Raw genomic sequence first — 25529 nt, forward strand, 5'->3', positions numbered from 1 at the left:
ACAAGCAGTCCTGATAACAATTATTCGCTATTGTAGCACAAGAGATCCATTCGCATTTCATTTCATCAGCCCTGCCTAGACAGATTGTATACTACTCAGTGGAGATTCTACCTTCCACCATGCCCTCTGAATCCAGGTTTCCTTTTGAAAGCTTGTAAGCCAGTCACTTCTTGACTTTGCAGGCGCCCCCCTCCCCCGCCCCCAATTTTGGGTAGCCAATATCCAAGTTGCCCATCCCTGTCTACTCTGTGTATGGAGGGGGTAGGAATGATCCTTGCTGTAAGGATTTGATCCTTCTTTTGAGCTACTGCATCCATAGGTGTAGGTCAAGTTCATCAAATTGTAGCAGATTACTCTTTTTTTCCCTCTTCTTTCTTCTTCTGGGTGAGCTCTGATCATCCAGTCACTGAAGCCAGGTCAAGTGGGTCATATACTACCTCTTAAAATGGTTGAACATCAACCTTTTTGTACAGTGACTTTTTGGTACAGTGACTCTGTGTATTCCTTCCATCTTCTTTTGATGTCTTCAATAACAAAAGCTAAGCCTTGAATTTTTTTCTTCAGTTCCCCTAGCTTGAGAAATGCTGAGTGTGTTCTTCCTTTTTGATTTTCTGATTCCAGATCTTTGCACATTTCATTGTAATATTTAACTTTGTCTTCTCGAGCTGACCTTTGACATTTTCTGTTCAGCTCTTGTACCTCCTCATTTTTTCCATTTGCTTTAGCATCTCTACCCTGGAGAGCAAGTTTCAGAGCCTTTTCTGACATCCATTTTGATCTTTGCCTTCTTTCTTGTCTTCTTAATGAGTTTTTGCTTTTTTCCTGTATGATGTTCTTAATGTCATCCCACTTGTCTGTCAATTTGTCGTACTGTGGTAGCTTGTGAGTTGCTGTGATTCTGAAAGCTATGCCACCAGTATTTTAAATACCAGCAGGGTCACCCATGGTGGACAGGTTTCAGATGTGCTTCTGGATGAAGACAGACTAGTTGGAAACAGTGACAAACTACTTACAAATATTTCGTCACTGAAAACCTTATGAATAGCAGAGAAACACTGTCAGATATAGTGTTGGAAAATGAGCCCGAGGTTGAAAGGCACTCAAAATGCGACTGAAGAAGAGCCGCCTCCTCAAAGTAGAGTTGACCATGATGATGCGAATAGGGTAAAGCCTGTGGGAGTAAAGCCCGTGGGACCTTCATTTGCTGATGGTGCACAACTCAAACTGAAGAGAAACAGCTGTGAATATCCATTAATAATCGGAACATGGAATGTACTATGTATGAGTCTAGGAGAATTAGAAAGTGTCAAAAAAGAAATGGAATGCATAAACATGGGTATCTTAGGCATTGTTGCTGCTGTTGGTAGGTACTGTGGAGTAGATTCTGACTCATATTGACCCTGCACAGGGTTTCTGAGGCTATAAATCTTTACGGCAGCAGAACGCCTCCTCTTTCTCCAGCAGAACTGCTGGTAGTTTCAAACTGCAACCCGACTTGTAACCACTATGCTACCAGAGCTCCTTACCTTATGCATTAGTGAAATACTGAAATGGACTAGTATTGGCCATTTTGAATATGACAACCACATGGTTTAAAATGCTGGAAATGACAAATTGAAGAGGAATGGTGTTGCATTCATTGTCAAAAAGAACATATCCAGATCAGTCATGAGGTACAACGCTGTCTGTGATAGGATAATATCCATGCACCTACTCGGAAGCCCGTTTAATACCACTATTATTTAAATTTATGCACCAACCACTCTGGTAGCGTAAAGATTTGTTGTTGTTGTTGTTGTTGTTATGTGCCGTGGAGTCGGTTCCGACTCATAGCGACCCTGTACAGGGTTTCCGAGGCTATAAATCTTTACGGGAACAGAAAGCCTCATTTTTCTCCCGCGGAACAGCTGGTAGTTTCGAACTGCTGTCCCTGAGGTTCACAGCCCGATTCGTAACCACTACGCTACCAGAGCTCCTTTCCCGTAAAGATTTACAGCCTTAGAAACCCTGTACAGGGTCGCTATGTGTCAGAACCGACTCCACGGCACATAACAACAACAACAACCAACCACTTAAGCCAGTGAGGATGAAATAGAAGAATTGTACCAACTTCTTCCATCTGAAATTGATCAAACATGCAATCAAAACTTAATCATCATTACTGGTGACTGGAATGCAAAGGTTGGGAACAAAGAGGAAGGATCAGTAGTTGGAAAATATGGCCTTGGTGATAGAAATGATGCTGGAGATGGCATGATAGAATTCTACAAAATCAGTAGGTGCAATTCAAATGCCTTCTTTAGACAGTATAAGAGATGATGATATACACAGACCTCACCAGATGTAATACACAGAAATCAAATTGACTACTGTGGAAAGAGATGATGGAAAAGCTCCATATCATCAGTCAAAGTAAGGTGAGGGGAAGACTGTAGAACAGACCATCAACTGCTTACATGCAAATTCAAGTTGAAGCTGAAGAAAATGAAAACAAGTCCACGAGAGCCAAAATATAACCTTGAATATATCCCACCTGAATTTAGAGATCATCTGAAGAACAGATTTGATACATTAAACACTAAAGACCAAAGACCAGAAGAGTTGTGGGATGACATCATTTTGCCCATAATAGCCTTCAATATTTTCAAGTGAAGATTTGAATTTTTTCTTCAAATCTTTCAGTTTGAGAAGTGCTCACTGTGTTCTTCCCTTTTGATTTTTCTAACTCCAAGTGTTTGCACATTTCATTATAATACTTGACTTTGTCTTCTTGAGCTAACCTTTGAAATTTTCTGTTCAGCTCTTTGACTTCCTCATTTTTACTATTCACTTTAACAAACAGTGCAAATTTCAGAGTCTCTTCTGACATTCATTTTAGTCTTTTCTTTCTTTCCTGACTTTTTAATGACCTTTTGCTCTTGATGTCATCCCACAGTTCTGGTTCTTAGTAATCAGTGGCTAATGCATCAAATTTGTTCTTGAGATGGTCTCTAAATTCAAGTGGGACATGCTGAAAGTCAGATTTTGGTTCTAGTGGACTCAATCTCAGTTTTCTTCAATTTCAGCCTGAACTTTTGTATATGAGCAATTGATAGTCTGTTCCAAAGTCAGCTCTTGGCCTTGCTTTGGCTGATGATATTGAGCTTTTCCACAGTCTCTTTCCACAGATGCCGTTAATTTGATATCTGTGTATTCTATCTGATGAGGCCCAGGTATATAGTCACCTTTTATGATGTTTAAAAAAGGTATTTGCAGTGAGTAAATCATTGATCTTACAAAATTCTATTATGTAATCTCTAGCCTCATTTCTATGGCCAAGACCATATTTTTCAACTACTGATCCTTTCTCTTTGTTTAGAACCTTTACCATCAATCACCAGTAATAAAATTTTAAAAAAGCATCTTGATTGCATGTTTGATCAATTTCAGACTGAAGAAGTTGGTAGAATTCTTCAATTTCATAATCACTGACTTCAGTGACTGGCATGTAAATTTGAATAAGAGTGGTATTAACTCTTCTTTCTTATTGGCATATGGATATTATCCTATCACAGATAGCCTCGTACTTAAAGACAGATGTTGAAATGCCCTATTTAATGAAGCATGCAATTTCATTCCTCTTCAATTTGCTGTTCCAGCATAGTAAACCATTGTTGTTGTTGTTAAGTGCCATCAAGTCAGTTCTGAACCATAGCGACCCTGTATAGGGTTTCCACAGAGCGACTGGTGAACTTGAACCACTGACCTTGCAGTTCAAACCAACTTTTCAGTCTAGCGCATTAGCCCACAACGCCACACCATTGTCTGATTCAAAGTGGCCAATACCAGTCCATTTCAGTTCATTAATGTATAGGATATCGACCTTATATGTTCCATTTCATTTTTGACAACTTCCAATGTGCCTAGATTCCATGTTCGGATTATTGATGTATGTGTGCAGTATTTCTCCTCCTTTTGAGTTGTGCATAAACATCATTTTTAACTCAGTATCATATACTACATGGAGCTCTGGTAGCGTAGTGGTTACGAATCGGGCTGCAAACCTTAAGGTCAGCGGTTCGAAACTACCAGCCGCTCCGCGGGAGAAAGATGAGGCTTTCTACTCCCATAAAGATTTACACCCTCGGAAACCCTGTACAGGATCGCTATGGGTCGGACCCGACTCGATGGCACTTAACAACAACAACAACATCATATACTACACATACATTAGCTTTTATCAGAGAAATTTATTTTTTCCCATTTATCAAAGTGTAAAGATGCCAGGAAACCTTTTCATAAGCAGCACAGTAGGGTTAGTTAACAAAGATTTAGACTCCAAAGTCCATGCTTCAAACCACTGTCTGCTTATATCTACCCTGTATGTTCTGGAGGCACACCCAGATAGCATGTGCTATACATGGGCTAAGATTCTAAGAGGTCTCCTGGTGTGGTGCTGCAGGATCACCACTGGACTATGAACCAAAAGGTCAGCAGTTCAAACCTGCCAGCGTCCCCTTTGGAACCCTATACAGGATCAATATGAGATGGAACTGACTCAATGGCACTGAATAACAATAACAAGATTCTAAATGAAGAAGAAAAGGGTGGCAGTTAGGGAAAGGACTGAGAAAATTTAACTACAAATCCCCTAGTCTACCAAACGTATTCTCCCTTCTCACATCTGAATAGGGTTGTGAGGCAACCTTGCCCAGCCTCTCCTGCATTTGGTGTAATGGGTTCTTAGAAAGAGACCCTAAACAGAAGTGGTAGGCACCATTTCCCAATTAAGACCATTAAGGGCAATAGGGACCTTGCTCTGTTCTCTGTCCCTTTCACCAGTTATACTTCCAAATGCTGGACAGATGAAGCCAATGTTCCATGTGGCACAGAGAAGCATGTGGAAGGGAATCCTGAATACCACAAAGATAAGCACTGACCTGGAACCCTCATCTTAGACTGTAATGTGACAGGAAAACAACGTTTTTACTTTTTAAGTCGCATTATTATTAGATCTCTGGTGCATGTAGAGTAGCCAATCACACAGTTGTCATGGAAACAACTCCACCTCATGATGACGCCATGTGATTCAGGGAACAATTAAGCTCTGTAGGTTTTCAATGGCTGATTTTTTAAATTGTGACTGAGTGACAGTTTACATGGTAGAAAACTCGCTTTACACTATCATTTAATTGCAATGATTATAATCTCCTCCGTACATCATCATTAAACAGTATTTGCTTCCGTTCCCTGTGTTTCCTTTTTTTTCTGGAGGGGAGGGGGGAGATGTATACAAAAATACTCAGGAATATGTAAGAATTTAAACAACCAAAGGGCACATTCTGCAAGCCTGTCAATGTCTGACTTTCTTGGAAACAGATTGCCAAGCCTTTCCTCCAAGGTACTTCTGGTTGCTCTCAAATGACCAACTTTTCAGTTAGCAGTCTAACTTGTTAACCATTTGTACCAGCCCAGGGACCCCATTAACTCTAAACCATCACCAGTTCATTGCTAAGTGTGAAAACCTTAGAAAAACCTCACAGCTGCCACATCTGTGTTACAGAACAGGAGGGAGGGGGAGGACAAGCTGTGAGAGTCCATAGCTCAAGCTTCCAAAACGCAGGCCAGAAGTCCCAGATGCCTATAATAGAAAAGGAAGCAGAAAAATCAACTCCTACGTCTGCTAGATTAAACACCAAGCATGAATTTTTGAGAAGATGGCGGCAACACAACAGCATATTGTATGAATCCCCACATAAAAACAGCAGAGCTTCTAAGTTAGCAATCAACAATCCAAAGCCACAAATTTACAGCCTAACGAGGTGATGACGTATCCTTACAAACCCCAAAACATACATGCGTGAGAGGCACTACCAACAGCCACAAGACATATGATACTGGTTCTGTGTGCGTGAAAACACAGAGAAATAAGAGCACATAACAAATCTGAGAAGCGAGAATCCTGAGATTGTTACTTAGTATTCACTGGAGCGCACAAAGTTCCTAAGAGTGAAACAGTTAAAGCTTCTAACAACAACAACACAAATACATGGCTCAGGTCCACCCCAAGATGCTTCAGAAGAAAAGTCTGGTGATGCATAGTCATCAACAGGGTGTCTTCGTGAGCTGGAGCCAACTTCATGAGTTGGCAACTGCTTTAATTTTGGTTTAATCACTAGAAGGCAGAGAAGACCAATTTGAGAAGAGCAGCTGAAATTGGGAAGGGTCTGTCTATTCCAGAGCAGGGATCTGTGTTGAGATGCCATGGGACAGGAAAATGCTTCTATGAATGGTGGAAATCGACCCTTGGAGCTCTGTCCCAGCATAAAACCTGGAACCACCACTGAACAAGTCAGGATTAACAGAGCAACTATGAGTGAGAACCAGCTCATGGCATGCAACAACAGAGACTGTTTCTTTTGCTTCTTAAACAGCTAGAGTTCTGCAAAAATCCTGTACACCCAAAGTTACAAGTGGCAGGCTGGTCCAATGATGCATTTTATTTGCCTGGCATAGTATTTCATGGAATTCTGAAACTGAATGCTTTTTAGGTAAAGGTTGCTTGTTCCAGTTAGCCCTGGAGATCACCCCCTCCTTAACATCTGAACTAGGGCTTCTAAGGAGCGGCTGGTGGGTTTGCAGTATAAGCACAGTCAAGCACTTATACTAGTGCCACACAGTGGCAGTGGGTACATATATTGTTGTTAAGTGCCACTGAGTCAGTTCTGACTCACAGCAAGCCAGTACAGTTTCCATGAAGCAGCTGGTGAGTTTGAACTGCGAACCTTGTGGTTCAAAATGACCTTCCTACAGTGCCACACCAGTACTCCATATGTATTGTTGTTGTCAAGTGCCGTCGAGTCGATATATATCATTAAATATATCTTTGACATGGCCTGACAACTTAAACACACTTTTTGTCTTTAAAAAACAAACTTACAATATTGTGGTAAGGGTCTCCAACACTGGCCGCTCTCAAGCCACTCTGTACACCAAGGGGAGATTCACGGGTGTGCCTAAATGTGTGTGACACCATGAGCTACCACACTGGGTGATATCAACCCTGGTTTCAAAGGCCCTCAAAATACACAAAGTGGCTGAAGGAATGGACTCAAGAATGATGACCAGTGCAGGATGGGGGTTACCATGAGTGAGAGTCGACTTGCTGGCATTTTAACAGGTGAGGTTTACTTTACTGTGAGTCTAATAAATGAAGTACTATGAAAGAGTACTTTACTGGAAGAAAGAGGCATGAAGAAGGATAAAGTGATGAGATGGCGGAAGCAAAATTTTCAGGCTCAATACTGACCCCTACTGGTCAAGCGCCTGATCTAGATATACTTTTCCCTGGCAGCGTTTTTTGTAAATTACCTTTTACCTAAAAAAGTGAAAACTAAAACAACTGAGCAAATTTGATATTGAAAAAAACAATGGGGCTTTGTGTGATATAAAGAAATAATCACTAGTCTTTGCTTTGTAACAGTAATACTTTGCATATCCATATTGGGTTTTCTTTAACTAAGGTTCGGGTACATTTATGACAATAGGATAGAGGGAAGGATTTTCAGTTACCCACAATTTCTACTACTGATGATCACAATTAAGAGCTAGCTGTGGCACCTGTAGGATCAGCACTGGACTTCAAACCATAAGGCTGCAGTTCAAACCTACCAGTGGCTCCTTGGAAACTATGCAGGGTCGCTATGAGTTGGAATCGACTCAATAGCAGTTAACAACAATTTTGTTGTTCTTGTTAACAACAACACTGTTCACAATAATAGTGGTTCTCAAAGCACTGGGTGCGATGGGTTCTTATGGTGAAAGGGTAACTATTTCATATGCAATAAATACAATTTTCTTAACATAGCAAATAGTTACTATCACTTTGTAATTTAAACAGTTGTCCTCATGGCACAGTGGTTAAAGAACCTTGCTGTGTAAAGGTCAGTAGTTTGGACCCACCAGCTGCTCCCCAAGAGAAAGGTACGGCATTTTGCTTTCATGGAATGACATGTCTAAAATATAATTATTAGAAGAAAAACTGCCAACAGTATGTAACACACATCGCCACAATCAAAACACAAATGAAATCCTGTGAAGCATCCAGCTCCCTACCCACCACTGGGAATACCTGCCCACCTTTTGCCAGGAATTCTGAATCGGGTGAGGGGTGAGGCATTGAATGAGACAGCACAGTGCAACAGTCAGACAAGTAGGCAAAGGCCAGTGGTGAACTACCATCACTGAGAGTTCAAGTAACTCTCATTCATCAAACCATCCTAGATAAAGTCATTTAAAAAATAACATCATGTAGTGATTAGCAAGACCAGGATGTGCCAAGGTGACATATTAGACACTTAACAGAAAGTGACTCACAATATAAGTCGGCACTTACTATCTCCACTTTACTGATGAGGAAGGAGCCCTGGTGGCACTAAAGGATTGCTAACTACAAGGTCGGCAGTTCAAACCCACCAGCCAGTCCGCAGGAGAAAGATGAGGCTTTCTGCTTCCGTAAAAATCAATGGCCTCATTAAAGCCTATACAGGGTTGCCATAAGCCAGAACCGAATTGATAGCACCTAACAACACAGAGCTCTGGTAGCGTAGGTGTTACGAATCGGGCTGCAAACTGCAAGGTCAGTAGTTCGAAACTACCAGCTGTTCCGTGGGAAAAAGATGAGGCTTTCTGCCCCCATAAAGATTTATAGCCTCGGAAACCCTGTACAGGGTTGCTATGAGTCGGAATCGACTCCACAGCGCTTAACAACAACAACAACCACTGAGGAGGACACTGAGGCACAGAGAGGTTAAGCCAAACAGTTAGCAAACATTTTTAAAAAAAAAAAAGATGCTTACAAAAATAAGCCTTAAATGATTGGATCCAAAACGTTAGTTAAATGATCAAAAAACAGTAAAACAACATTTCATTCTGTTACACCAAAGGGGTCAAATTTTTCTTTGTTTTTATTTTCTACGGTGATCACATATATGTCATGAAACAAAAAAAGTAGACTATCTGACATTTCTATCATGTTTCCAATGGTCAGAACCGATTTCTCTCTGGAAAGCTGAGGAGGGCATGTGGGGAGAGGCCTAGCTCTCATGTTGTTGCTATCGGTTACTACTGAGCTGACGCCAACTCAGGCAACCCATGTGTGAAGGGCAGAATTGTTATATAGGGTTTTCATGGATGTGACGTTTCAGGAATAGATCAACAGGACTTTCCTAACACACGGTTAGGCAGGCTGGAACCATCAACCTTTCAATAAGTAGTCAAGAGTCTAACCATTTGCACCTCCAAAATTCTTTACTATAAACAGTAACTTTCATATCTTCAATAGACTTTTCCTGAACATTTCATCAGGTTCAGGGATCATGCTGTTTTTATTATTAAATGCCATCAAACCGGTTCTCGCCCATAGCGACCCTGTATAGCATTTCTGAGGAGCAGCTGGTGAGCTTGAAGCGCCAACCTTGTGGTTCAAACTGACCTCACGGTCCAGCGCACGAACTCACAGTTCCACAAGAGGGAGGCTAAGTGAGCAGAGAAAAGCCACTTAAACAAGTGTGGATGGGAAGGCAGCTTCCCAAAATTGGTGACACAAGAATGGAGTCAGATGGAGTGATGAGTCATTCATTCTTTCAACAAGCACTAGCTGGCAAGTGGAAGGTAGCTAGGAAGAGAAGAAAAAGAACTTTCCAGACCACAGCACAGCCTGTTTAAAAGCACAAAGGAAGAGATGTTCACACAATTTAGGAGGTTAAGAGGAAAAAAAAAAAAAAAAGACTTTTAATAAAGATTATCACTAAAACCATATGCACTTTTTTGTTCTTTTCTTTTTGCCCCAAAGACAGCCTATATTGATAAAATAGGCTTCTAACAGGGCAGCTACTTCCAGGTTTAACAGGACCCCTGAAATAGCCCCACAGTGATTATGTTGTTGATTATTATGCATCGTCCTTCGGAAAGACCACTCTCCGCTGGTAGCAGGTTATTCTGCTCTCTAGATTTCTCTGAAAGACCTCTTAGTCTGGCCTGAAAAATAAAAAAAGCTTGATAAAGGGTTAGCCACCCAGAGGGCAATAAACTTGAAGACACTAAAAAGTCACTAAAGACTTAAAAGAAATGAAAGCAACTCAGCCAGGCTACCATGGGATTCTCTGTCCCTGTAGAGGTTGATTAGGGGACCCTTCAAAAGCCTTTTTATCATCGAGAAGACGACAGTCGATGCTTGCAGGAGAGTTTCTGCTGTGGCCTCTTTAATAAGAACACAATTGGTACCATTACTCTTGGAGGCTCTAAGGACAGTATGTGTGCAGATTACAATGCCATTTAGAAAAAACACCCAAAAGATGCAAAAGAAATCAAATAAAATAGGAATATAAATCTGTACGTATCCTAGAAGAAAACACGAAACCTTATAGGTTGTTACAGTCCACACAGGAAGCATCAACATACGTCTGACCTGGTCTAATTAACCAAATAAAACACTTGGTTCAAGCTACAGATTATGCTGGGACGAGTTACATCTGCCAGCTATTGGTCTCCACCTAGATACATTTAATATGCATTCACATATCCGATACAGTGTACTTGCTGTGCATTACGGTATGTAACACTAAACCTAAGAAATGGACACTAATGTTCTCATTTGATGATGAAGAATTTGAGTGCTGGTGTGGCGTTGTGGGTTAATGCGCCAGACTGCAAAGCCATTTGAACCTCAAGGTCAGCGGTTCAAGCACACCAGCTGCTCCTCGGAAACCCTATACAGGCTCATTATGAGTCGGAATTGACTCAACAACACTTAACAACAAAAACAATGTAGAGTCCTGGAATGGCACTGTAGGATAAGCACTAGACCACAAGGTCGATTTGAACCACAAGGTCAGTGGTTCAAACTCACCAGCCATTCCTCGGAAATCCTATACAAGATCACTATGGATTGGAACTGACTTGGTGGCACCCGATAACAACCGCAAGAGGTAACACAGTAGCTTCTCCAAATGAAAAAAAAAATTCAAACCCACTATCATCAAGTTGAGGAGCTCTGATAGCGTAGTGGTTACGAATCAGGCTGCGAACCTTAAGGTCAGCAGTTTGAAACTGCCACTTGATCCACAGGAGAAAGATGAGGTTTTCTGCTCCCGTAAAGATTTACAGCCTTGGAAATCCTGTACAGGGTCGCTATGGGTCGGAGCCGATTTGATGGCATATAACAATAACAACAACATCATCAAGTTGATTCCAACTCATAACGACTCTACAGGGCTGATTACAATGACTTCCTAGGGTTTCTAACACTGTAAATATTTACTAAAACAACTGCTTCATATTTCTCCAGAGGAGTGGCTGGTGGGTTTGAACTGCCAGCCTGTGGTTAGCAGCCTAATACACAATTCACTACATGTCCAAGGTCACAGCAGATAAAAGATGTGAACCTAGTCTGTTCAACTCCAATACTGTATTCTTTTGCCCAGCAGAGTATAATCTGACCATAGCTAGAATACGGCTGGACTGGTTAAAAACTGGAGCACCTAAAAATAAAAAGCAAACTGTAGAACTTATCTGATGTCTGCCTTGAGATGAATAAGTTTTCCCTTCAGAAAACTTCTGGAACCTAAACTTTGGAATACATTTTAAGAAGGTGACTTACAGCCTCTGAGGAAGCAAATACTGCATTTAAAACACAAAACTCCATCCAGAAAGAACCTGACTGTTATCAAGGAAGAAGGTCCAGAAGCATTCTCATCCTTTGGACTTGGGGCCCTTGTACTGAGCACCTCCTAGACCCAGGGAAAGATCTAAGAAATCTTAATGTCTACAAAACCCATAAATGTTCTAAGGAGATAATGACCTTCCTTTAGAGTCAACAGAAAGAGAAAACCTTCTTTTGCCTTGAATTTGGGACTGCTAGCCTAAAAAAGTATGTTTGTTAAAGAAAAAAGAAAACTTCTATTAGGAAGAAAAAGAGTCCATACGCTCAGAATATTATAATAAGTCCAAAGCCTTCATTCTTATCTTCAAAATGTAATTCTAGCCTATTTTTAGAGAAAGTAAACAAAGGAAATATGATGAAGGGAAAGCTAAAGACACATGAAATAGCCACTCTCTGTACAAACACTGAATTGCTCCCTATGTTTCATCTTGATAACAATGTATCGAAATTCATTGTTAGTTAAAATTTTATAATGGAATAAATATGGGTCTTCTTATACTACAGTTAATGTAGCCACGTCAAATATTTTAATGCACTGATACTTCATGAAGGAACCCTGGTGGGGCAGTGGTTATGTGTTGGTTAGGCTGCTAACTGAAAGGACCACAGGAGAAAGATGTACCGGTCTGCTTCAACAACGGCGCACAGCCTTGGAAACCCCGTGAGGCAGTTCTATTCCATCCTAGAGGATAGCTATAAGTCAGGATCAACTGCATCAGGCAATGGGTTTTTTGGCAGGTATATACTTCATGTCTTTGCCAATATACATCAGGCCCAATGGCTAGGTATTATAAAGATAGGTTCATACTGAGTGTAACCTTTTTACACTTGTATACTCAGCATTATGCACATTATTGCTAAATGAGTCTCAGTGGATGAATGGGCTTCTGAAGAGGTTCCCAGGTAATCTGAGGTCAGGAATTAGGGGAGAAGTGCCACTCCTTTAGACTACACTATGGAGGTAAGAGGAAGAATCATCTCCACATTCCCTTCTACTGAATTTCTCAAGGAACCCTAGAGGAGCAACTGTTAGACACCCAGGTGTTAACCAAAAGACTGGAGGTTCAAAATCATCAAGAGGCTCCACAGTAGACTGACCTGGTGATTTGCTCCCATAAATATTGTTACTGTTGTTGTTAAATGTTGTCTAGTCAGTTCCCACTCACAGCAACCCTGCATAAGGAGCAGCTGGTGGATTTGAACCTCGCAGTTCAAACCGACCTTGTGGTCCAGTACTTATCCTAAAGTGCCACACCAGGACTCCCTTCCATCAAGATTACAGCCTAGATAACTCTGTGGGGCAGTTCTGCTTTGATAGATAGAGTCACTATGAGTCAAAATAGACTAAATGACACCAACAATAACAATAAGAGCAAACCTTCCAAGAAACACTTCCTTAGCTACTTCTGTGGAAAAATTTAAGAATGATTTTGCTTTTTATTACCCAATGCTACACCAGAAACTTTTTTTTTCCAGGAAGCAAGTGGCTATCTTTTCTTCTTCAGTAAAAGTCAAGGCCTCAAAAAGATAATGGAGTTGAACTGAAAGAGTTATATCACGTTTCCTACTCATAAACACTACATAATTTCCTTTTTAACAGCCGAGGAATATAAAGCTACTCTGATGAAAGCAACTTCTCCCTTCAACCCCAAGTAAAAGGATGACAAGGCGCAGTGCATCATGGAGCCAGGAGTACAGCTGTGCCAAGCCTCCTGCTTTCAACTCATCCTCTTGTTTTTCTATGACAACAGTATCCCCAGAGATAATCAAGACACAGCAGAGCTGGGCAGGGGCAGTGTGGAAACACATCCCAATTCTTTACCGTCAATCAGTAACAGAAACATCTTTTCTGTTGCCAACACCATGAATCAATTACAACTGAAAGACCAACATGTACCAAGAGGATGAAATGCTACCTGGTATAAAATCTTAAATTTCGTGACAAGATGCTGCATCACACGCACCAAGTGCAAATTATCTACAATTTCTAATTTCCCTTCCTTTTGCCAAGAACAATCTATAGCACCAAGAGCTTGGTAATCTGCCCCTGAAAAGATTACTGTCTAGAACAGTCTACTCTGTCATGTGGAGCTAGGCACTTGTTAGAACAACCATTTGAGATCAACAAGGCAGCATCTGCCCAAGGACAAAGTATAGAAGGATGGGCCAAGAGGAAGAAGAGTAGAAATGGGAACACATGTTACATTGTAGGGACTGTAGTCAATGGGATGAAACAAAATGTAGATCAATTGTTGAATGGAAAACTGATTTGTTCTGTACACCTTCACCCAACTCACAATAAAAAGTTTAGGGGGAAAAAGAGACCTGATAACACTGGCCAATATCCCCACATGATGACAACTGTTTGGGACTGAGTAGTAGCAAGTGCAGCAGCTGCCCCCTTTAGATAAAACCTAAATTCACTGCCATTGAGTTACTTTTGCTTCACAGTAATCCAGGAAGACAGAACAGAACCTCTGCACAGGGTTTCTGAGACACTAAATCTTTACAGAAGCAGTTTATCTTTCTCCAATGGAGAAGCTGGTGGATCTGAACTGCCAACCTTAAGATGAGCAGCTCAATGTTTAACCTTCTACGCATCAGAGTTGCTGCCTTCAGATGGGATATATATTAAAGGATTCATGGCCATCTTCAGCTGGCCATTGGAGGCATTTTAATTTGCAATCAGTGGTTTAAAGAAGGGGTTGTTGTTGTTGTTGTCGTTGTTAAGTGCCATCGAGTCAGTTCTGGCCCATAGCGACCCTGTATAGGGTTTCCAAGGAGCAACTGGTGAGCTTGAACTGCCGACTTTGCAGTTCAAATGGCTTTACAGTCTGACGCATTAACCCACAGTGCCAGACCAGGACTCCAAAGAAGGGGTGGGGAATCTTTTTTCCACCAAGAGTCATTTGGATATTTATAGCATCATCCACAGACCATGCAAATTTATCAACTTAAAAAATTAGCCAGCTATATTTGGTCAAACATTTAATTAACTCCTGGTGTAGCATTGTGTGCTAATGTGCTGGCCTGCGAGGTCAGTTAGAATCAGCTCACCAGCCACTCCTCAGAAACCCTATACAGACAGGGTCCCTATAAATCAGAAGTGACTTGATGGCACTTAACAACAACAACGTGGTGGCCGGAGTCCTGGTGTGGTGCTGCAGGATAATGCACTGGACTGCAAGGTCACTGTGAACCACCAAGTTGGTGGTTTAAACTCACCAGCTGCTCCTCGGAAACCCTATAAAGAGTTGCTATGAGTTGGAACCAACTAGACGATACTAACAACAATAATATGACGGCTGGCACTGCAGTTGAGTTGGCAGGGCCAAACTAAATGCTTTTGAGGGCTTTATAGGGACTGTGAACCAGATACCCCCACCTCTGGTTTAAAGGGAGTTATTGTCATTGTTAAGTGTTGTCAAGTCGGTTCTGACTCACAGCAACCCTATATAGAATTTCTTGAAGTGGCTGGTAGGTTTGAACCGCCGACCTTGTAGTCAGCAGTCCAGTGCTCATCCTAGGGCGCCAAATGGAGAGAGTAACAGAAAATCGGAAAATAACGCTGGAAGCAATTCATTAACTAAACTAAAGTGACAAGGGACAAGAGGTTATATTTGGAAATTAACACCAACATAACTAGACAGCAAAAGCCTGAAATAAGTTCGGAGAACAAAGATCCAGATAATGACAATGAGTCAAGAAATTTTTTTAAATACTGCAGGCACAAGAATGCTTATTAATTTTGTAACTTTTGTGTGGCATCTATTTGTTCATGGACCAAAGACTTATATTACGAGAAATGATTTAAAATCAACTAACTAAAAAAAATAAAGACACTATTAATTGAATTGCTTGAAAACCCACCAAAATGCCACAAACCACATGGAAAAAGGATGAGGCAAACTGTCTGCACGACTGCCATCCTGGATGCTAAGGCTTGCTTTTTCAGTCAGAACAGAACAAATGCTGATTGCTAACTTTGTGAGCTGAGCTTCAGACAAGTGGCATTTCCAAGCAGAGGATGGGATCTGAATCATTACAACCTCTAAGAGGACCAGCAGTTACATGGGAAATGTATAAACCCGTCCAGTGTCATCCAAAAGGAAGGTCCTGTCCAAGCACTTACACAGGCCGTTGACATCCAGCATGTTGGAGATGCCCCGGTCACTCATGTCTACTTCCGGCTGGTTCTTCTCCCGGCTCTCCTCCACCAACTTCTTCAGAGACTTAGACATGGCCTATACCAAACGACAACAACAAAGCACGTGGGTGGTGGCCAGGGCGCTGTGGGCACAGAAAGGAAAGAGCCCTCCGGCTGCCACTCCCCAGTCTCCGAGTCGCAGTCCTGCATCGCGGGGGCAAAGCCGGGAGCAGGTAGGGGGAAGGGTCCGGTCCTATCACCGCCCCACCCCGACCCCAAAGCACACAAAGTAGCAAACTCAAGTGCAATGCCACACTTACTGCGGAAGACAGCACCTAACAGGCTGGGAAGTCGGGGACAACAGGTTTCGGCAGGGTACACTCCGGTAGCAAGAGATGCACTCGCTCAGCGCAAAACTGGAAACCCAAACCAGGAACACGCCCTGTCCCGGCGCTTGGCGCAAGCGCACACCGGCCAGCTCTCAACTCCAAACCCCGCCCGCGACTAGCCCTTCCCTAATTAGGAGAACAGTTCAGGAGACGTGGCTCCAGGGCAAGGCTCCACCCCTAAAGGAACATGTACCCCGAGGCTGGCCAATTACATTAGTTATTCACCTTTGAGACACCGCCCAACTCGAGGCTAGCCCATCCCCTTGTAGTCCCTGGGGTTTGGGATTCGGATAGGGCCAGAGTTGGCGCGTGCGCACTAGGGTTGGCGCAGGCTCTGTTGGTGGAAGCGGAAAGCGCGGTGCAATGAAACGAAGTTTGGGACTGAGCGAGGGAGAGTTGTAATTGGGAGAGAAAGCTAAAAGTAAATTACCCGTGCACTCCTTCTGAAAATGAAACCCTATATGGTTGAAATTGCTACCCTGACGTCTCTTCTCCACAACTGTGCCTGAAATTGTTCTTTTGGGGCATCCAACTTCCCGCTATATGCATAAAATACTGAGTGTACTATGAACTGCCCAAAGAAGGAATGGGTCAGTCTCAGAATACAGACAGGATGCGCCTCAGTCAGGAAGGCGAGCCTTCAACTTGCTTACTTTAGGCAGAAAAAAATGACATCAGGCTTGGAACAGGGTCAGCAAAAAATAAGGGGAACCCTCAGTTGAGGTCCTTTGACACAATAGTGGCAAGAATGAACTCACAGGTTGTAGTTAATTACCGTTGAGTTGATTCTCATAATGACCCTGTGTAGGGTTTTTGAGGAGCGGCTTGTGGGTTTGAACCGACATGCAGTTAGCAGTCCAGTGCTTACCCTACAGAATTCACAGGAGAGGGCAACATGTCCTTGTGTTAACACATAAGGCCCGCAGAAGACTAGACAGCAACAAAGGCAAGCATCCCAGCGCCCAGCTCACATTGGAGCTTTTTAAAATCTTGTAGTTGGTTTTTGCACCTGACCCTTAGTCTTGAGCAACTGTAGTCACCCTTGGTTACAAGTAATGTACAAGTCAAAGATACAAGTTACAAGTAAAACACAACCACTTAAAGACATAGTTGACTAACTTCTGTGAAATATGCAAGTACCACTCCCAGAATACCCCGCTTTATCTTACAACAGCAATGAAATGTTGAATTCTGGCCTCACTGCTGGCTTCTACTTCCCTGTTTCCTGATGGAATCCCAGTTCTGTTCTGTGCCTCTGTAGTCCCCCAAGAAGCACAAAACGTCTCAGCAGAGAGATTTCATATTATGGAGTAAAGGATGGTACTAGACATTTCTCACAGCAAAATGGACAGAGGTATATATTTACTTGTTACAATCTAACTTGTAATTTGATTGTAACAAGGAGCACAGCCTTAAAGAGATAGTGTGATAATGGAGTTGTAGCCCTTGGCTACAGGGGGTGAGTGAAGTATCTACACCCTTAAATGTAAAAGCAGAAATTTCATGTTTAGAAAATATTCCAACTGAGAGGATCATCCTTGCATCCATGTCTCATCTGAAACAGTTCCTCATTCTTACACTGGCTGAGCTAGACATTATTAAAGGGTACATGTCATGTCTTTGTTGAATGATCTTGAATGTTCCTCATGATTAGATTCAGATTATGGCTTTTTGGAGGAATACCTCCCCAGTGATGTTTCTTCCCCCACGGCTTCAAAAGGCAGGTGACATTGGTTTCTCCCATTACTAGTGTTTTAATGATCTAGTGCTTCTATAACAGAAATATCACAAATGGATGGCTTTAACAACAGGAAATTTATTCTCTCAGTATAGGAGCCTAGAAGTCCAAATTCAGAGTGTCGGTTCTAGGGGAAGGTTTCATCTTCTTTAGGTCTGGGGGAAATTCCTTGTCTCCTTTTAGCATCTGTAGGCCCATTATTCCTTAGAGATAGATCTCCATTCTCTTGGCATCAAACTTCCCCTGGATCTGGGAGCTTCCCAGTGCAGGGACCCTGGGTGCAAAGGACACACTCTTCTCCCAGCTCTTCCATGTTGTGTTAGTAGGTCCCTCTTGCTCTGCTTACTTCTCTCTCCTTTTATATCTTAAAAAAGCTTCACTTAAGATACAACTTAATACTATTGATTGCATCCAACCTCATCAATACCATGGAAGTGAGGATTACAATACATAGGATAATTATAATTTCAGGGCTGGTAACAACAGATCACATCATGGAAGAAGTGGTGATGTTATATTATACCGCATCATGGGGAATTAGTATGTTTTTGCGTACTCTTGTGAAAAATTTTCTCTACGTTAACTTACAATATGTCTAGTAAAAGATTTTAAGTGATTAAAAATAATGAGCTCTCAAGATAAAGTACTTTTAAAGAGTGCTTTGTTGTTCCAAGATTGTTTCCTTTTGGTCGGTAGTATCCTGCTTCTTCTCAATATCCTGCTCTTCTCAAATATCTACCTGTAATTTGTAAAATCTCTCTGCTGTTTACTAAATTATCTATTTCCTCAAAGGCCCATTCTTATGTAGTTCTTTTCTAGTCACGCTGTGAAGCCTTCCTGTCTGAGAATTGTTAGTTGTACTTTCCTAGCCACGCATGAACATATGAGTTGGCTTTTCTAGCTTGTATGTGAGGTTCCTTTCCTCCTTTCCTGTTTCTAAGTAAAGGCTGTTCTCTGGTTATGAACAAGAGTCATTCCTAGGCATGTCTTTAGGTAAGTTGGAATAACTGTATGCAGCTGGTGGTGCTATAGGGTAAGCACTGTACTGCTAACCAGAAGGTTGTCAGTTCAAGCACAACAGTTGTTCTGCAGAAAAAAGAGGAGGTTTTCTGTTTCTGTAAAGATTCGCAGCCTTGGAAACCTTACACTGAGTCACTATATGAGTCAGAATTAATTCAGTGACGGTGGGGTTTTTGTTTTATTTTTAGTGCAAAAGGAGCTCTGGTGGTGCTTCGGACTAAGCATTTGGCTGCTAACCTCAAGATTGGTGGTTCAAACCCACCAGCTGCTCCATTGGAGAAAGAGGAGGCTGTCTGATCCCATAAAGATTTACAGTCTCAGAAACCCTAAAATACTATTCTGTCCTATACGGTCACTACAAATGAGAATCTACTTGATGGCAGTAGGTTGGTTTGGGGTTTGTTTGTTTGTTTAGTGCAAGAAAAGGCTCAGAGTAGGAGTTGGTTCAGTCTTTCTCAATGAGGGCAAATGTCCCTGACATTAAAAGGCAAGTTCAAGTTGTCAGTAAGTGAGATGTTCTTAACCTGGGAACTTACTTTATTTGTTTTCCTAGTATGTTGCTGTTGTTGTTAAGTGCTGTTGAGTCGGTTCCAACCCATAGTGACCCTGTGTAGGGTTTCCAAAGAGTGACTGGTGAATTTGAACCACCAACCTTGTGGTTCAAATGGCTTTGCAGTTCAGCATACTAGCCCACAACGCCACACCAGGACTCCTTTCCTAGTACAGGTCGTTGTATAGGTCATTAATTTTCCTTAGGCTCTTTGTTAAATTAATAGGTACATGAGAACCTAGATCTTGGTCTGCGGGTAGTTAGCAGGTTGCGGTCACTGGTGGAAGGACGGACGGTAGGTTCCAATCATGCAAGTCCATTACTTGTGGTCTCCGTTTTCCCAGCACTCTGTACCTGCCAGTCCTCCAGCCAGAAAACCCCTGGAAAAGCAATCCCTTTCTCTCTTGCCATTATTTCGGATGGTGGCTTCATACTTTCGGTTCCATTTGTTGACACGCTTCCATCCTCATCCTGTCTTCCACAACTTTGTTTATACTCCTTTACGATGCTCTTCTCTTTTCAGGTTTTCCAGAATTCTTAATGAAACACACCCCTGAGCTAGTCTTTAAATTACAATAAAACTACAAGCTAAGTAATAAATAAACATGCTATTACATTTTAATTTGGAAAAAAATAATCAATTATCTAATAAGTTTTATATAATTTTTATTCCAATAACTTTTCCATTAAATTAATAATCATGGATAACTTGTGATCTCAGAAAGCAGAAATTTTTCATTAGGAATGATATATATTTTTGAACTTACCTCTTATTTTATTTTATTTTTTAAGTTTTTATTGTGAATTGAGTGAGAGTTTTTACATGAGAGAACATCGGTTTTGCATTCAACCAATAGTATTTTGTTTCATTGCAATGGTTACAATCCCCTCTATGCACCATCGATTAACAATATTTGCTTCTATTCCCTCTTTATTTTTTTTTAATGTACACAAAAACATGCAGGAATATATAATTATTTAAACAACCAAAGGGCACATTTTGCAAACCAATCTCCTGCCCACCAGCACTCAGTCTTTCTCTTTCCACCATGAGTCAAGAGTCCTCAGCTGCTCTATCTCTCCATGTCATCATCTCTGCCTCTGTCTCTGGTATTTCTGCTTCTCTGCATTGGTTGGTTGGTTATGTGCCGTGGAGTTGGTTCCGACTCATAGCGACCCTGTACAGGGTTTCCGAGGCTGTAAATCTTTAAGGGAGCAGAAAGCTTCATCTTTCTCCCACAGAACAGCTGGTAGTTTCAAACTGCTGACCTTGCGGTTTGCAGCCTGATTCGTAACCACTATGCTACCAGAGCTCTTCTCCCTTGATGGTCCTGGTTCCTCTGTTCCTGGAATGTAAGATTAACTACTCCCCGCTTTTTGTTATATAACTTCTACCTTTATAGTTGTAACAAAGGAATTATATATATATATATTTGCCTTATGAATGCAAGCTTTTCTTTCATTGCAATTCTAGTCAAATAGATCCAAAAGTCATACTTCTATATAAGCTACAAGTTATCTTTTCCTGTGAAACCCATGTGACTTGGTGCCACAGCTAAACTTCCTCTGTTTAATAGCAGCAGGATTGTCAGCCCAAAGCAACAAAGAGAATTCCGATTTCTGTCACTCTGTGGACTTCTATATAAAACAACTCCATAAAGCATGCTGAGATCTACTCTGCTGAAGTTTCAAATGACCAAAAAGGATCAGAGTGCTTGTGGGTCTCATACCTTCCAAAATATACATAAATGGTGGCAAGTTAACAGATTCTAGGAGAGTCTTGCTTACCAATAAAAATCGTAAGGTTGAGGGCTGGAAGTAGAAAGAGAAATGCTTAACATGGAAAAAGAATTTCAGAATGGTGCTAGCATTCACAAAAAGGATCGTGCTATCTTGAGATAAGTTTCATACTGATTTAAATACTGAAAATTAAGCCACAATCCAAAGAACTGTGTCCATGAGTTCAAAGGCATGCATGCCACCTCAGTTTAACTACCATCTCCTCAGGTTGAGGCTGTTCTGCAATATAGCAGTTTACACACAACCAGAATTCACTCATGCTTGTAGTCCTAGGTATAAATAAGCTTCCGTGAAGAGTCCAAATCTCAATTCAGGAAGCTCCACAAAGTATGTTCTTTAATATGATGAATGTCCAGTGATGTCAAAATAATAATTTTATTGCTTCGCTTTGTTGTTGTTTCTGGAAGTCAAGTATCTTATGCAGTTGATTTAATAAAGAAGTAGTAAAAAACCACTTTGTTTCCCTTTTGCTTCTTGTTCTACAGAGATTCATTTCTGAACTACCAGGCAAGCATAAAAATTTCAGGGTTGACCCAAGACCTGTAGCTGGCTGTCACTTCTTGTCAGTGAAATCACCTATTCAGTTATCTCGGGGCTGAGAACATTTCATACAATCAAACAGATGACTCTGCAGACCCACTCTCATAGAAGCTGTTCCTTGAAAGCATCTTCTCATTTAGGTTCCAGGCCTCTCTTGGAATTCCACACACCATAACTGATGCTGTCTTCGTCTTTGTCTCAGCTGCCCGCTCCAGCCACAACCACTGTCAGCGCCGGCTCCGCAGCTCCATGGAACAATATGATTTTGATGCTATATAATTCTTAAGGTTTTACTAAACAAACAGCAATTGCATTGAAAAATTTCCAGATAAATTGCTAATAGACTTAAAAATTACTAAGTCCACTTCTTTTTAACTATACATAAAAATGTCCATTGTTTCAATATGTCCACCCCTGTTTGAAGGCACTTAACAATAACAACAGTGTTTCGTTCTGTTGCTCATAGGGTTGCTTTGAGTCGGTACTGACTTGATGGCACTTAACAACAACAACAACAACAAACAACAACAACAACAACCTTTTAAAGGAGTCCTGATGTGGCACTATAGGTTCAACATTGGACATTTTCCGACAGGGTGGTACTTCACACCCACCAGCTGCTCTTCAGAATTTCTATACAGGGTTTCTGTAAGTTGTAATCGACTAGACAGCACTTAACAACACTGGTGGTAGTGGTGGCGATGATGTGCCGTGGAGTCGGTTCTGACTCATAGCAACCCGGTACAGGGTTTCCAAGGCTGTAAATCTTTACGGGAGCAGAAAGCCTCATTTTTTTTTCTGCGGAACAGCTGGTAGTTTCGAACTGCTGACCTTGTGGTTCGTAGCCCGATTGTAACCACTAAGCTACCAGAGCTCCTTTAACAACACCAACAACCCCTAAAAATCACCATATTTTTCTGGGTAACCAGAATGGAGTATTGCAGAGCACTATTTTGTTTTGCTTTTTATGTTTAAAATTTTTGAAATTATATAATAATATTGATTATGCTTTCTGCAACTTCCTGTATACATCTCCAGGCTATTCTAATAACCCTCCTCAGGCAGTGTCTATATGACTAGTATAATCTATCTCTGACTGAAAATGATTTTTACAGATACCATCACTCCAGTAATGCAGTTTAAGATGAAATCATCTTTTATTTTGTGACAGCTATATCATGTTATGCTTGTGTTCAGATAAAATTCTCATGTCATTCAGTATGTTATTGTTAAATTCTTTCCATATCTCTCTTTCCCATTCATTTTTTTATAAAAGAACAAGATTTTGCATCTAGTCCTATCAAATTTCATCTTACTAGATTTAGTTCACTGTTGCAGCTTGTCAAGACCCTTTAGATTTGATTGTTTATTCAATGAATTCACTGTTCTTTCTAATGTTATCCATAAAGTTGATCTATTTATACATCATTTTATATACGTATGTATTTCATATATATCTATACATACATGCATATCAAGGAGCTCTGGTAGTGTAGTGGTTATGAATTGGGCTGTGAACCGCAAGGTCAGCAGTTCGAAACTATCAGCTGTTCTGTGGGAGACAGATGAGGTGTTCTGCTCCCGTAAAGACTTACAGCCTCAGAAACCCTGTACAGGGTCGCTATGAGTCAGAACCAACTCCACAGCACATAACAACAACATACATACCACATGTATGAAATATAATATGTATATTTTTGTCAACTTTATGATACTTAAAAGAGGCAGAGATTTTTAAGGTGGGAATATTTTATTTATCTGGCTCTGTACTATGCACTCTGACATTACAATTGTGTGGATACTCAAAAAGTCAACATGGATGTCCCCTAACATGGATGTCAGTTTCTCTGATATTTGAGTATTAGAGAAAAATAATTAACACATTTCCTAGCTTCTTTCATTCACCTGGTCTCATGTTGCTAGTAAAACTTAATTTTGCATATTTAGCATAAAATTAATCTCCTTGTTAGAGGCAGTAGAACACTTGATTAAGGAAGCTGGATTTTCTTGTGAAAGAGGGGAGAAAACTAATAACTACTTCATTTAGTTATATGTCTGAAAACCTAGGAGATAAACATGAAGCATTGAGAGTTCTACTTTTTATTAAATAGTAGCTCCTATCACCTATTTATAAGTTGTTAAATAGGAATAGACAATAGAAATGCTGTACCCTTGAAAGTATACACATACATACGTATAATTTTTCATGTTAGCATCAACAATTTCAACACACCCAATGATTTGTTGTTATTGTTAGGTTTCATTGAATCGATACTGACTCATAGTGACCTTATGCACCGTAGAATGAAACACTGTCTGGTCCTGGGCCAACCTCACAACCATTGCTATGGCTGAGCCCATTGCTGCTGCCTTGGGCCAATCCATCTCATTGGGGTCTTCCTCTTTATCTCCTACTCCCCACTTTACTAAACATGATATCCTTCTCCAAGGACTGGTCCCTTCTGATAATATTTCAGACATATTACTCTATCATTTGGATTCCTGGTGTGGCTCTGTGGGTTAATGTGCTGGACTGCAAAGTCAGTTTGAATCACAAGGTTAGCGGTTCAAGCTCACCAGCTACTCCTTGGAAACTATATACAGGGTCACTGTGAATCGGAACTGACTCGATGGCACTTAACAACAACAACCCTATGATTTAGAATATTCAAAATACTACTTTTTATTGTTGTTGTTGTTGTTGTTGTTATATGCCATCGAGTCGTTTCCGATCCATAGCGACCCTGTATAGGGTTTCCGAGGGTGTAAATCTTTACGGGAGTAGAAAGCCTCATCTTTCTCCCGTGGTGCAGCTGGTTGCAGCTCTTTATACTACCGTCTATTTTATAATAAACATAATTCCCTTGTGTAGCTGCCCTGTTTTTAACCTGAGTAGAGACATGTAGCACTTTGTATCAGTTCTAGAACAAAATCCTATTAGCAAAATTGTTTCTCTAAGAATTCACTTTGCCAAATACATTAAATTTTCAGAATTCCCCCTTACTATGAATGATTTAAAATACAATTGAAAACTTATTCCTGAAGGTTTTTACCAAATTTGCAACATGCTTAGGAATTTTTCCCCAAATGAATGATTTAATAACAGTGACTTATGATCTCCTCCTGAAAACTTTTATGAAAGCAGCAGGGATTTTGATCAGTGATAAATGAGTATCATTTTCTTATGTTGGTGTGGTGCCTGTGTGCCGTGGAGTTGGATCCGGCTCATAGCAACCCTTCATAGGATTTCTGAGTCTGTATACCTTTATGGGAGCAGAAACCTCATCTTTCTTCCGTGGAACAGCTGGTAGTTTTGAACTGCTGACTTTGAGGTTAGCAGCCCAACTCATAACCCCTACACTACCAGAGTGTGATCATGTTAGCCATAGGAAATAATGACACACAAATTCTGGAAAGTTGAGAGGGCCTGAGTGAAGGGTACATAAGATCTCTCTATGCTGTCTTTTTCAATATCCTGTGATTTTATAATGTTTTCAAAGTACAATGCTAAAAAGTTATGGGAAATTATGCTCGTCTGTTGTAGTTGTAAAAGAGAAACAAGAGAAGTAGGTAGGATGATAGCTAATAAAACATAGCATAACAACTGATACATCATTTAAAGGTATAATTATAAGAGTTGTTGT

The 25529-nt window shown here is 40.9% G+C and overlaps 1 protein-coding gene across 1 annotated transcript in view; it reads right to left on the bottom strand.

The window, feature by feature from the left end:
- The window catches only part of RSU1 (Ras suppressor protein 1), a 308725-nt gene extending 292783 nt beyond the window's left edge, over nt 1–15942 (bottom strand). The window contains exon 1 of the mRNA XM_006872610.1: nt 15834–15942. Coding sequence (XP_006872672.1) covers nt 15834–15942 — 109 coding nt within the window. The remainder of the gene's footprint in view (nt 1–15833) is intronic.
- Nucleotides 15943–25529: the final 9587 nt, after the last annotated feature.

Source organism: Chrysochloris asiatica, unplaced genomic scaffold, assembly GCF_000296735.1.
Source record: "Chrysochloris asiatica unplaced genomic scaffold, ChrAsi1.0 scaffold00206, whole genome shotgun sequence".
Classification (NCBI taxonomy): Eukaryota; Metazoa; Chordata; class Mammalia; order Afrosoricida; family Chrysochloridae; genus Chrysochloris; species Chrysochloris asiatica.